Here is a 15,133-nt window from a genome sequence, read left to right as displayed (position 1 = left end):
TACCAAAGATTTTATATTGTTTTAGGCATGGATGAAGCGTCTCATAATGAGCAGGATGGCCAATGTCTCTTCTCTGGGCGCAGGAACGCAGCCCAGCTTGGAGTGAGTTTGTAGATGACTTTTCCTCAGAAATTATTAGTTCATTTGATATGTGTAAATGGTAATATTTATATAATTACGTCACATGTACTACAGAATGGTTCTGAAAGGGTTGGGGTTGCTTGGTGTGGTAACCCCTGACAAAAAAGTGGGAAAAATTGAAGAACCTACAAAGTAAATTCATCTTAAAAATATATACAGTTTTGCTTGTAAATTTATATCATTTGCAGCATCTGCAAGATATATTTTTTAATGATGCATAAAAGTAGCTATTTTTAGTAATGCATTAATGTAGCTTTTTGATATTACAGATATGTACATACATTTCACAAATTCAGATAATATCTAAATTTACAAATTATTCTTTTAAAAAGTTTACAAGCACTTGGTTCTTAATATCATGTGTCCTCCTTCAGGGTCAGTGACTGTGGCCTTTTGTGATGTTTGTGCATAGCACTTCTCATTTGATCTCTCAATCACAGCGTTATCACTAAGGACATTTTACATTTTTTTAAATAATTAATTATTATTTTCTAATGGAGTGTACTTCAATATCTGTTGTACAGTACTGAATTAAAAACAAAACACATTTTTGTTTTTACTAATTTTAAAGAAAACTCTTAAAGATTCTACAATGGTTATGTAAACTTTGTGAGGTATTGCTTTAAAATCATACTGAACAACTTTATGCAGTCAGAGCCTTTTTATACAAAAATGTAATGTATCTCTGTAAGATATATAATTCTCTCCTAAATCATTTTTAGGAGCTAAGAAAGCCACCCACCCTCCTCATGGACTGCACCAGATTTGCCAGTTCTTGCTCCAAGACACTTGCAAGATCCCAGACATTTCTGGGGGGGAATGGTCCTAGCCCTCACCCTCTGATCCAACAGGACCCAGATGTGCTCAATGGGCTTGAGATCCGGGCTCTTTGCTGGCCATGGCAGAACACTGGCATTCAGTCTTCTAGGAAATCACGCACAGAACGAGCAGTCCTGTCTGGTCCAGTGAATGTGGGTTTGTGCCCATAGGCGACGTTGGTGCCGGTGATGTCTGGTAAGGACCTGCCATTCAACAGGTCTACAAGCCCTCAGTCCAGCCTCTCTCAGTCTATTGCGAACAGTCTGAGCACTGATGGAGGGATTGTGCATTCCTGGTGTAACTCAAGCAGTTGTTGTTGCCATCCTGTACCTGTCCCGCAGGTGTGATACTCGGATGTACCGATCCAGTGCAGGTGTTGTTACATGTAGTCTGACACTGCGAGGACGGTCAGCTGTCCTTCCTGTATCCTTGTAGTGCTGTTTTGGGCATCTCAGTACGGACATTGTCATTTATTGCCCTGGCCACATCTGCAGTCCTCATGCCTCCATGCAGTATGCCTAAGGCATGTTCACGCAGATGAACAGGGACCCTGGGCATCTTTCTTTTGGTGTTTTTCAGAGTCAGTAGAAAAGTCTCTTTAGTGTCCTAAGTTTATAACTGTGACCTTAATTGCCATAACTGTGACCTTACCATTTGTAAGCTGTTAGTGTCTTAACGACCGTTCCACAGGTACATGTTCATTAATTGTTTATGGTTCATTGAACAAGCATGGAAAACATTGTTTAAACCCTTCACAATAAAGATCTGAAAAGTTATTTGTATTTTTACGAGTCCTGAAAAGGGGGTATTTCTTTTTTTGCTGAGTTAATATACACACACATATATATATATATATATATATATATATATATTACTATAGTGTACGGTAATGTGTGATGGTAATATATGTTAAATGTGTAATCCATTCCTCTGGACATTAAAAAAAGTTATTTATATAAACATAAGATACACATATGATCTACAGACATCTGTGTATTAACATCATCTTTGAACACTATCTTTTATTAGTTTATCTTATGTAGACAAAATACATTCTGTGGTGTAATCTATATTACATGTTACCACTAGAGGGTAACACGGGCATGTATAGGGGAAGTACGGTTGGAGCAAGGGGATAGAAGGAGTGAGCAAGGGTGTTATTGTGACAGCCTGTTAATAAAGCGGCTCAGTGAACACTTGGCTAAGGCATCGGTCTTTATTTGTAAAAGAACCCAACACAACATGGTGTCAGAAGTGGCTGTGCTTTGAGAAAAAAAAAGTCAGCTTTGCGCCCGGCTAGCGATTATGAGTGAGGAAGAACAAGAGAGAGAAGCCTCAGCAGCGGGAGCAGCCGTGGCGGCGGGTCCAGTAATGGCGGCGGCAAACTTCACCATCAAACCACCGGAGCCGTTTGATTTTGCAAAGCCCCAAGAGTGGGAAAGGTGGAGCAGACGGTTCGAGTGTTTTAGACTGGCAAGTAACCTGAATAGCTCTTCGGAAGCAAACCAAGTCAATACTCTGGTTTATTGCATGGGAGACGAGGCTGACGACGTGCTAAGAGGGCTCGAGCTAACGGCCATGCAGCGCCAGCAATACAATGCAGTCAAAACAGCTTTCGACAGACATTTTGTCCCAAGAAAGAATGTGATTTACGAGAGGGCAAAATTTAATAAGAGAGTGCAACAGCCATCAGAACCTGTGGACACATTTATTACAGCTCTTTATGCACTAGCAGAAAACTGTGAGTACGGTGCTCTTCATGATGATCTTTTGAGAGATAGGCTTGTAGTGGGTCTTAAAGATTCGTCTCTGTCAGAAAGAATGCAGCTTGACAAAGATCTTACCCTAGCTAAAGCTATCACTATGGCAAGACAATCTGAAGAAATAAAGAGACAGCAAACAGACCTGAGAGGCGAAGTTATCGCCAGCAAAACAGCTATGGATGCAGTACAAGTTAGAAAAGCCAAGCTGAACAAGTTTAAAACTAAAGAGCAAAAACAGTTTAAGTCTCCGAAGTTTCAGCAGACCAAACATGACAGTAAAGCATGTTCCAAGTGTGGCAAAGCACCCGCGCACGCAGCAGTACAATGCCCAGCAAAAAAATGCAGAATGCCATAACTGTGGAAAACGCGGACACTATGGTAGAGTCTGTAAGTCCAGCACATCTGTGAACGAGGTTGCGGACAGTGGCTGGACTTTTTCTGGGTGAGGTGGATTCTGGAGAAGAACCATGGCTGGCGGACATAAATGTGGGCGGACATAAGGTGACCTTCAAGTTAGACTCGGGAGCAGATGTGTCCGCTATTTCCGAACAAACATTTGTGAACTTCAAACTCAAAGACAAAACATTGGACAAGGCAGAAAAACCACTCTATGGACCGGGTGGGGCTGCGTTAACTGTTTTGGGGTCTACCACAGAGACTATTGTGTATGGGGACAGGAGCACTACGGAGAAGATCTATGTAGTCCGAAACCTCCGCGTAGCACTGCTGAGCAGAACAGCTTCGGTGAGACTGAAGCTTATCGCCAGAGTCGATACTATAAACGAAGAGACAGTGAATAAAGCATACCCCAAGTTATGTGAAGGACTTGGGCGGGTACAAAAGCCATACACCATAAAACTAAAACCTGATGCAAAGCCCTTTTCGCTAAAAGTCCCAAGGCGCGTGCCACTGCCGCTCATGGGCAAAGTTAAAGAAGAGTTGGACAGAATGGAAGGGTTGGGAGTTATTAGTCGTGTGGACGAGCCGACCGACTGGTGCTGCGGCATGGTTGTAGCTCCCAAAAAGGACAAAGAGAAGGTGCGTATCTGCGTGGACATGACACCTTTAAATGAGTCCGTGTGTCGTGAAAGATACATACTTCCTTCTGTAGACCAAACACTAGGCATGCTCACAGGTGCTCAGTATTTTTCCAAACTTGAGGCGAATATGGGCTTTTGGCAAATACCACTATCCAAAGAGCCGGCACTCCTCACCACCTTCATTACGCCATTTGGCAGGTACCACATCAACCGTTTACCATTTGGTATCTCCAGCGCGCCTGAACATTTTCAAAATATGATGGTGACGGAGGTTACAGCAGATCTCGAGGGAGTCGTCTGTCACATGGACGATATCCTGGTCTGGGGATCGACCGTAGACGAGCACGACACAAGACTGCATGCTGTTCTGCAGCGGGCAGAGAAAGCCGGCGTTACATTGAACATGTCGAAATGTGAGTTTACCAAACGAAAAGTCAAATTCCTTGGATTCATCGTCTCAGCAGATGGAATGAGTCCCGATCCAGACAAAACCCAAGCTGTTCAGGACATGAAGGAGCCAAGCAATGTGAGTGAGCTCAGGAGCTTTCTCGGTATGGTGAACCAACTGGGGAAGTTGGTTCACCATATCTTTCCGAAAAGGATAAACCACTGAGAGACTTACTTTCAATCAAGAATATGTGGTACTGGGGGCACGACCAGCAAAAGGCGTTTCACAACCTTAAACAAGAACTGTCTTCTCCTCCTGTTTTACAGCTTTACAACCCGAATAAGCCACAGAAAATCTCCGCGGATGCCTCTTCATTTGGCCTGGGGGCAGTCATGCTGCAGAAAGAGGGAGATGTGTGGTCACCAGTTGCTTATGCCTCCCGATCATTAACACCTACAGAGCAGCGCTACGCTCAGGTGGAAAAAGAAGCGCTGGCTCTTACGTGGGCCTGTGAGAGGTTTAATGACTTTGTCCTAGGCCTTCACTTTGAACTCGAAACTGACCACAAGCCACTGGTGAGTCTTCTGGGAGGACAAGCTTTGGATGCGCTTCGCCACGGATACAGAGATTCCAGTATGCGTTTAATGAGGTACTCATACACAATAAAGCACATCCCCGGCAAAAGTCTCACCACAGCTGACACACTCTCACGCTTACCGCTTACAAACAGTGTTACTGGCGCTGATACAGATCTTATGGAAGACACCAATATTTACCTTGAATCTGTGCTAGAGGGTCTTCCTACAAGCAGTAAATACCTGGCAGATCTTCAAGAGCAGCTGATGTCTGACAGCGTCTGTTCTCAAGTCATAAGGTACTGTGCAGAAGGCTGGCCGGATCGTAACCAGCTACAAGGAGCGGTGAAGCACTACTGGCCTGAGAGAGCTGTTCTGAGTGTGCACAACGGACTACTACTTAGGGGCACAAGGTTAGTTATTCCTGCTAACATGAGAAACTCAGTTTTGGACAAAATACACGAGGGTCACCAGGGGGTGGTTAAGTGCAGAGAGCGTGCCCGTCAGGCAGTGTGGTGGCCAGGTTTAAGCAACCAGATCAGTGAACTTGTCCTCAAATGCAGACAGTGCATACAGGAAAGAGTCAATGCAAGAGAGCCTTTAATGCCCACAGATTTACCTGAAAGACCATGGCAGAAGTTAGGTGCTGACTTGTTCGCTCTGAAAGATACAAATGACCTGTTACTAGTGGACTACTTCTCTAGGTATATAGAGATTGCTCAGCTCAGCCCAACTCGCTCTGCCAATGTCATTGTGCATTTGAAATCAATATTCGCACGTCACGGAATACCAGAGATACTGATCACGGACAACGGCCCGCAGTTTGCATGTCAGGAAATGAAAGATTTCGCAAGTGAATACTGTTTTGAGCATGTGACCAGTAGTCCCAGGTACCCCCAAAGCAACGGCGAGGCGGAGAGAGCTGTTCAAACAGTTAAAAATCTCCTCAAGAAAGCTAGTGATCCATACAGAGCTCTATTAGCCTATAGGACCACAGGCTGGCAAATGGATACAGCCCTGCACAGCTACTCATGGGGCGTCGACTTCGTACCACCCTGCCGATGCTACCAGAGGCCTTACAGCCTTGTGTGCCAAATCTTCGACAACTTCGTCATGTGGAGAGGGAGAGAAGGATGAGACAAACCGAAGGTTTCAACAAAAGACACAGAACAAGAGATCTGGATAAACTGATACCCGGAAACCCTGTTTGGATTACAAATGCAAAAGCAACAGGCACAGTGACATCTGTCCACCCAACTCCACGGTCCTATGTCATCAGTGGACCGCGAGGGAACTATCAGAAGGAATCGCAGTCATCTTGTGCCTTTGCCGATATCAGAGACTCATACTGAATCACAACTGACCCAGTCTAATGAAAGAAACACTCCTGCAGAGATACCTTCTGAGCCACAAGCACATCAAGCACCAGATGTTGTTCGAACCAGGTCTGGTAGAAAAGTGGTAAAACCAAAAAGACTGGATCTGTAAAAGAATGCATTAACATTTCTGTTATGCTTTGAATAAGTTCTGAATATGCCTTAATCTAATAGGAGTTTTGCATAGAAAATGTTCTCATGTTTCTATAACTGTTGGATAAGGGAAAAGAAAATGCTAATGGTTTGAGTTCCAGTTAAGAGTAGTTAACTTACCTTCAGTAAGGGGGATGTGGTGTAATCTATATTACATGTTACCACTAGAGGGTAACACGGGCATGTATAGGGGAAGTACGGTTGGAGCAAGGGGATAGAAGGAGTGAGCAAGGGTGTTATTGTGACAGCCTGTTAATAAAGCGGCTCAATGAACACTCAAGACATCGGTCTTTATTTGTAAAAGAACCCAACACAACACATTCAACTGTAAACTAAAAACTGAAGTCTCTAAGTTTTTAAATATGCTGTAAGAAATTTTCCAGAGTTCAATGGATCTATTCTTCATTTATTTAGTTTACAGCTAAATGTATTTTGTCTTAATATCTTCTTACCGACTGGTGGCGTCGACGAGCCAACAACGCACGCCTCAAAGTTTTGCATGAAGCTTGCATTTGGACTCGGATGGAGGACACCGACAAGAAGAACCCAGCGAAAATGTGTGCTTGTTTTTAGTAATATAAATATAAACATGATAAATTGAAATAATTTCTCTATCATTAATACGCATATCGAATGAGCAGTTGTGAAAAGATTAACTGTATTATGATCATTGAATTATGATTAAAAAAAAATATTAATGCAAAAATAAAATATTTAATTGCCTATTATAAAATTATGTTTTGTATAAACTATATCAAGATTACAGAGATTATCAAATTCATGAAGCCACATAGGTGAAATGTTCATGACAAATGTCTGCGACAGCTCCCGAGTGTTCTCTGACGCATGGAATTTACGTCAGCGTCTGAAATCGCTCTCATTTCGTTCACTCACTGATGAAATATAGTGCACTCACAGCCATTCACTATATCGGAAATAGTGAATGAGTGAACTATTTCAGACACAGCATCTGTGTTTAATATCTTGAAATGGAGGAACTTTGACTCATTTGATCGATATAATTTAATAAAAGTGAATGTTTATCACAACCTTTCTACATCTCTTGGTGCCGATATGTTTGTGTGACGTCACGAACCAGCATCTCAGCAAACAAATTGAGGACACATTAGGGCCGATCTTTTTTGCAGCGTGCAGGTAATCACACATACACTGCTCCTCTAATTAATGAGTGCTTTCTCAGCCCTTGAAGCATGACAGAATAGCCTATGGAGGGTGAGTTGTTGGCAATTCTAAGCATTCACTAATGTAAACTTTCAGACATGATGTAATTGAGATGAATATGCCAGTTTGTTTTTACAAATGTGTAAGAATGACATGTGTATGAATATTAATTTGCCCATTTTCGCTACGGTAGTTATTCAGACTCATTGCACAGTGAACAGGAAGAGGATATAGAGCAGGGGTCCGGGACCCTTTTTTCATGAAAGAACCATTTTTTTATTTTTTGTTAATAATTTTTTTCGAAAGAGCCTTTGCAAAAAATGTACTATTATAAAAAAAAATGTTTTTTTTGGCAAGACATTCTTCACGTATTTGTCGTCAGACATATAGCGCCCAACAATGCAAGCTCTGCAATATTTAAAGTGTCTTTAGACTCATCCAGTGCAAGAGAAAAAAAAATCTGCCAAAGTTATATGATTGAGCTGTACCCTCTCTACCTCACGCGCCATCATGACAGCACGGACATGCACAGTTTATTTTCTGAATGATTTTCTCCTTGTTTGGGAAATCGGCAAACAGTTCAGTTGCCACATACCGTCCATGCTTCCAGATGCCCCTGTCCACGTTTGCAGCTGCTGCTGGCCAGCTTGCAGTTTACGCTGGAGCCCCGCACACGCCTTCCTTCCGCTGTCGCCCACCAGGTATTTGCTGCAAAAGCTGCATGGTGGGTATCGAAATGTCTCTTAACATTTGATTTTTTAAATGAGGCAATACGTTCTGTGCAAATAACACACAGCAGAACACCAGAACTTTCAACAAAAGCGTACGTTTCATTCCAATCACTTTGGAATATTGGATGCTCCACATTCTTTCATTTCGCCATCTCTACAAACTAGCTAGCTGTTTAAAATTGAGCGCTAGAGGTTACCATAGAAACGTAAGTGATTTTTGCCGTGGATTGGTGTCGTGAGACTTGCGCTTAGCACTGCAAATGCACAATGGACGTAAAACCCTGAAATATAATGTAAACTGACTTGTTACCGACTTTGGTAGGCTGTACAACAAATTAGAGACAAATTAATTATAATTTACTTTGCAATCCCACCCGCGTTCTCCCGCTGGAAACTGACTGATATGATGTCTCTTAAATTTGTATCAATCATTTGTTGGTAAATGGTGAGACACCTGGCGAGCCACATGCTTTTTGCCACTTGTGGCTCGCGAGCCATAGGTTCCCGACCACTTATATAGAGGCTGCTAACAGGTTTAAAAACAAATTAAACAACATATAAACATGCAAATACATGGCGGGAGTTGTGACAATCAGACGTTGTGTTGAGTGATAGAGACTGTTTGAGCAATCATGAGTGCTTTTAGCTTTACACTCTTTAACATGACGTGTCAAAGACGCGCACTCTTCAGGCGCTCTCAATATCTCATCAGTCACTCATCCCGATTTAAAGCTGATTAATGTTGGTCACAATACCACTAATAATAAATATTACTGTTTAACCTTCAATAACAACACTGCGTCTTGTCGTGTTCTTTTTTGAGGAGACGAAGTCAAGTTTTCAAAGTAAAAATTGTATTTATTAACAAGAAAGAATAAGTACAAAAATCATTCAGCCAGCTGGGGATCTAGTCTGCTTCACCCGTAAGCTCCGCTCAAAAAGAACCCGTTTCTCCAGTGTTCCCTTCTACCTTTCTGACCCAGGATGTATTTGTTCTCAGTTTTTTAATCTTTTGATTGGCTTTTTTTTTTTTTTTGCCGATGGGGCATCACCAATATTTTAAGAGATAAGTTCCACTCATTCCGTTGGTTTGTTTTTGCTGCAGTGGGATTACTGGTTTTGCCTCCCATTGGTTGATTCTTATCAGTTTTTTGCCTAAAGAATGTCCAATGTACTGTTTCAAGGTTCCCCTGCCTAAAGATTTCCAATGTATAAACTGTCTCTAGGTTCCCCTCATCTCCTGTGTCAGAAATGCAGCTGCAGTTTATCACGCCTTCACATTCACTTATTCTTTTAGCGTTTTTGGTTTTAACATATAATTTCTAGTTAGTTACACACACACATCATGCATAATTTGTTAGCAGGCATACTTTGTTTAAGATTAGTCACACACATATATACTGATTAAGATTGCAACACACAACAGTCTTCATGCATTTGCTTAATAATTAGTTATTTGTGTTACAGCAAATCTCACAGACAGTAAACAGACCATAGATATTAATGATTTCTCACTGGAGCAGTTTTAGAGCTTGTTATGACTGTATCTCTGCAGTGTGTGATGCTTTCATGGTTTTTACTGGTTGTCAGTATGCCACAATGGCATTTTGATATTAACAATAGAACTATTAATAACTGTTTTTATTATTGTTGAACTTCTGGCCTGTTCAAGTGTAACTGTTTACACCACTTTTAAGTGGAATTGCAAAATTTTTAATACATTTTTATAGAATAACATTTTTGTTGTGACTGTTGAAGTTCAAGATTTATATTCATCCATACAGAACTCAGTGGATATGTGATTTATTTATGTACTTGAATATTAGTTAAAATAAGCTATTACCATTCTATGTAGAAGTTGATTTTATATGTGTTTTATAAAAAAATTAGCTGCATTAAGTTAAATGCATTAAGCTGAAGACATTTTTAATTATTTTGTTTACTTGGTTATATTTGTAAACAAACAAAAAACAGTCTGCAGCTCTATTATGTAGGCAAATACAAGTACGGAACCGGGACTCGGTATCGGCAGATAATTACATTTTGGATCGGGGGCCAAAAAATCTGATCGGGACATCCCTAATAATAATTATATATTATAATAGTAATCTCAATCATGCACTTTTAACTTTTAAACCCTCACGCTTTTGTTTTGACATTCGTAACTCTCCAGGAAATCCTGTGTGTCTGTTTGTAGACAAGTTCACAGTAGTTTAATTTGCATCTTATTCAAATTCTGGTTAAAAAAAAAAAAAAGCACCTCCAGTGCCATTCTAAATTCATATTATATGTGTCAGAAATAGTTATATCTCAGCTCTGTCCAAGATAGAAAATGCTGTGTTGGGACATTCCATTCCGAATACATTATCAAACATCTGTTTCATATTAACTTGGAGTGTAAGAGCCCCCTCCTCTCCTTATTTCTTTCTTTCTGTGTGTTTGTGTTCTTTATATGAATGTCTATGGCATGGTCCATCAGGCCTTCGTAGAGAGTAGCTTTTTCATATAGGATTTAGGCTCTCAGGGTTTCGAAGGAGACCGACATATGGACTTATTATCTATGAGGTAATGTCTGTTTCTGTTGGTTTAGAGAAGTGAACTCCCTCCAGTATTTACATATATATTTGTATGTTATTGAGGAGACAAGGAGCTTTTCTATTCTTTACTTTGCTTCCCAACGTTGGATGCTTTGTATTGATTTGATTCACGACTCAATAAACGACGGAGAAAAAGGCACTGCTATCGTTTAGAAGACTTTTATTTCTAACAATAAGTGAACCAAACTTTTGAGCATCTACATCTGAGATGATGTTCATGAGTAACGCTCAAATGTTGCGCAACGAGTGAAGACTAAAAATAGTCGTGCGCGTGTGTAAACAGAGCAGGGCTATTCACTGACTTGTGATTCACAGAGCTATTTCACGTCTTCAAATGGCTTTGAATAAAATGCACGAGTCATATGAACTAATTTAATTGTGTTTAATGGTTCTTTTATGTAATTTTCTGAGCATGACAGTAACAAACATGACTAACACACAGTATCGGATTTGGTTTAGGCCTGTCGGACCTATAACCGATCCATCTAAAAGAGCTGATACCGATCCATGTATTGGATCAGTGCATTTGCATCTTATGGCTAAACTTTTGAAACAGTGAGTATTTTAACATTAAAAAATTGTCCCCATTCACTTCCATTGTAAGTGCCTTACTGTAACCTTGATTCTTTTATTTTTTAAATAAAAGGAGGGACGAGTCGAAATACATTTTTGTGGTAATCAGATTTTTGCTACAAATGCTGTTGATTGAGCTTGACTTGTATTGAATCCGGAACATTGCTTTATAGTGTATGTGAGATGACATAAAAGGAATTTGTATATGAAAGATTCTGTCTTTTAGGTGAAAGTAAGAGACTGTTGTTCCTGTACCCCGATGGTGCTCCTTTGGGCAGCTTGGACATGGATATGAATCAATGTGGAGAAAGACCATTTGTGGAGGGCTGTTCCCCTATACGCAGTTGCTCCCCTCTTCAATCTCGACCCAGAAGCGGCGTCTGTATCTGGATCTCACCTACTCACATTTCCCCTATCCTTTACCCAAACTTCCAGGACAAGGAGAACATCTATCACACTGAACCTTTACCCACCATAGACCTAGATGCCAGTTCAACAGGGCCTCATGGTCTGCGAGGACTTAAATCTGGGGTGAGTGAGTTTGAGGACTCACTGGCTGTTTCAGAGCAAATGGATCAAGATGAACTGGTGGTGAAGTACAGGCGAGGAAATATTGAAACTGAAAAAAGGGAAAGTGAAGAGGAGGAGGAGGTCATTAGCAGGAGCAGAGAGGAGTCCTGTGGTTGGTTTCTGGTGGATAATACTGCGTCACCAGTTAGACTGAGCAGCACTCGGACTGGCAGTGAGCCTAATGCTGAGAGTACACACATGCTTGTATCCCTGCTGGCAGAAGGGAGCATCACACCATATGACATTAGCATGCAGGCTAGTATGCTTACTGTCAGCTTACCAGTTTCCCAGCTGCTGATCAGAAGTAGCATTTTGAAGTTGCTTTCAAACATTAAAGGAATGTTCTGGGTTCAATACAAGTTAAGCTCAATCAACATTTGTGGCATAATGTTGATTACCACAAAATGTAATGGACTCGTCCCTCCTTTTCTTTAAAAAATGCAAAACAGTGAGGCACTTACAATGGAAGTGAATGTGGCCAATTTTTGGATAGTTAAAAAGCAGAAATGTGAAGCTTAACATTTTATAAAAGCACTTACATTTATTATACTGTTAAAACTCGTACTATTTGAGTGAAAAGTTGTTTGAATTGTAATTTTTACAGTCGTTTTAGGTTTTTAGGGTTTGTTGACATTATATCGTTATGGCAATGAAGATGTAAAATTGGCTATAACTTTACACAGAAAATGTTAGTAAGTGATTTTATCACACTAAAATCATGTTAGCGTGCATATTGTTTAGCTCTGGTGAATAAACTTTTGAAACGGAGAGTATTTTAAGAAGAAAATTGGCCCCCAAAAGAAAATTTTGGCTTTTTTTTTTTTTTTTTAAGAAAAGGAGGGACAAGTCAAAATTCATTTTTGTGGTAATGATGCTAACATGATGCTACAAATGCTGTAAACTGAGATTAACTTATATTGAACCCAGAACATTTATTTAAGTGACTTCATGAGTTATTGGTAAATGGTAGCCCAACATGTGTAGTTGACATAAAACAGTTGAAAAACTTGAGTGGATGGTAGCAGCTGCCTTTTCAGCTCTATAACAGGTTACTTGTAATAAAATAAATTTTTTAATACAGGCCACCCAAATTGAAAATTCTGTCATCATTTACATGTTCCAAATGCATGTTACTTTCTTTCGTGTAACAAAAAAATAGATGTTAGGAACAAATTTATTCACAGTCACCATTAACTTTTCTTCTTTTGTCCAAACAATGAAAGTAATTGGTGACTGAGAATAAAAATTTCTTAGCATCTTCTTTAATGTTCAACAGAATAAGTTATATGGGAATAAATTGTAAAAGAGTAAATTGATGAGAATTTTAATGTTTGCCAGGACCAACCCTTATATATCCATTATAAATATCCACCATAGAAACCATCAAATTCTACTAAGTATTGTGTATTACAGACTTAAACTCTCATGTCAGGTTTAGATCTAATTAGGGCTGCACGATTTGGGGAAAATGTCATATTGTGATTATTGAGGTTAATATTACGATATGCAACTGCAATGTAATAAACAAATCATATCATGAGTCAACTTGCTTGGTTATCAAGGAAAATGCACAAATGCAATAGATTACTGATAATGCTGAAATGTGTATTTTTCAACTCAAACATACAAACTAGCAACAACTATAAATGCACATTTTTTTCAAATTAAAATATTTTTACAAAATTAAATAATATCTTTGCATTACTGCAAACTTGTTATTTTCTCAATATTACACCTATATAAAATAGGACAATACATAAGAACATAACAATTTTCATGAAAATAAGATTGTCCAAACATACAGGGACATTTAAGTAGGATGTAACGTACTTTGTAGAAAATCTTTTAAAATGGAAACTGGATATAAAAGTGTGGTTCACTCAATCAAACCACTAAAACTGTTGTTGTTGTTATTGTGTGTGTGTGTGTGTGTGTGTGTGTGTGTGTGTGTGTGTGTATATATATATATATATATATATATATATATATATATATGTTGTTGTTGTTATTGTGTGTGTGTGTGTGTATATATATATATATATATATATATATATATATATATATATATATATATATATATATATACAGTGTCTCACAAAAGTAGTTACAGAAATTCTCAAATCAGTCCATCTGGCACCAACAACCGCAGTGCATAAAATCATGCAGATACAGGTCAGGAGCTTCAGTTAATGTTCACATCAACCATCAGAATGGTGACAAATTTGATCTTAGTGATCTGGACTGTGGCAGCATTGTTGATGCCAGATGGGCTGGTTTGAGTATTATTATATAACGGCTGATCTCCTGGGATTTTCACACACAACAGTAAAATTAAATGAAAAATCTGTGCTTCAGAATAGCATAAACAATGTTTGCATAAACAACAGGAAATGGTCACACCTGCCATCCTCTTTAACAAAACACAAATAATGCCAACAGTTACATTGAACTATTACAAGCAATAAAACCACACAAATTGTTTTTCAAGTTTTCTCAGTCTCAAATTCATGTGATTTCTTTACCAAATATACTTAAAACTGTAGATTAGTTAAATTATAACTAACTATAACAAGGCTCAAACATAATACCACAGTATCAAACATTCTTTCTGAGATGACATGAGTATTATACAGCTTGATGTAAATGAGTTGTCTTCTCCACAGTTTGGGATAAAGAGTGTAAAATACCTGATTTGTCCCTCATGCTCAGTGTGGTGAATGAACAACTGTGGAAACAAAACATTTGTTTCATCAAGCGAATGCAGTGTATTTAGTGTGTAATTTAAAAACGAGACAAAACTAATCAAATGTCTGAATTACAGTGAACAACTAACATTTTATTTGAAAAATGTTTTTTTATGTGATCTATTGAAGTGCCTTCAGTTACCTTAGGTTTAGTGTGTCTAGTGTAAAAAACGACCTCCTCAGCAGTGTGTGTGTCCAGCATTTCTTTAACTCACTTTTGTTGCCAGCAGTGTAGACATTAATTAAAATTGAGTTATTTTGAGGGGACAGCAAATTTACACTGTTATACAAGCTGTACACTACTTTACACTGTAGTAAAGTGTCATTTCTTCAGTGTTGTCACATGAAAAGATATAATCAAATATTTACAAAAATGTGAGGGGTGTACTCACTTTTGTGAGATACTGTATATACTGTGTGTATATGTATGTATATATATATATATATATATATATATATATATATATATATATATATATAT

The 15,133-nt window shown here is 39.1% G+C and overlaps 1 protein-coding gene across 1 annotated transcript; it reads left to right on the top strand.

Moving 5' to 3' along the window:
- Positions 1–7,336: 7,336 nt before the first annotated feature.
- Positions 7,337–13,010, top strand: LOC127651239 (protein aurora borealis-like). Its single transcript, XM_052136982.1, has 2 exons — positions 7,337–7,410; positions 11,565–13,010. The coding sequence occupies exon 2, from the start codon at positions 11,624–11,626 to the stop codon at positions 12,341–12,343; it is 720 nt and encodes a 239-aa protein (XP_051992942.1). The 5' UTR covers positions 7,337–7,410; positions 11,565–11,623; the 3' UTR covers positions 12,344–13,010.
- Positions 13,011–15,133: the final 2,123 nt, after the last annotated feature.

The sequence above is a fragment of the Xyrauchen texanus genome, chromosome 11 (genome assembly GCF_025860055.1).
Source record: "Xyrauchen texanus isolate HMW12.3.18 chromosome 11, RBS_HiC_50CHRs, whole genome shotgun sequence".
In the NCBI taxonomy this organism is placed as follows: domain Eukaryota; kingdom Metazoa; phylum Chordata; class Actinopteri; order Cypriniformes; family Catostomidae; genus Xyrauchen; species Xyrauchen texanus.
The sequence above is the reverse complement of the archived record's forward strand: the minus strand, read 5'-3'. Positions and strand labels throughout refer to the sequence as shown.

Bases quoted from the DNA above. Each gene is read 5' to 3' on its own strand.
- LOC127651239 (XM_052136982.1), top strand. From the start codon at position 11,624: ATGGATATGAATCAATGTGGAGAAAGACCATTTGTGGAGGGCTGTTCC.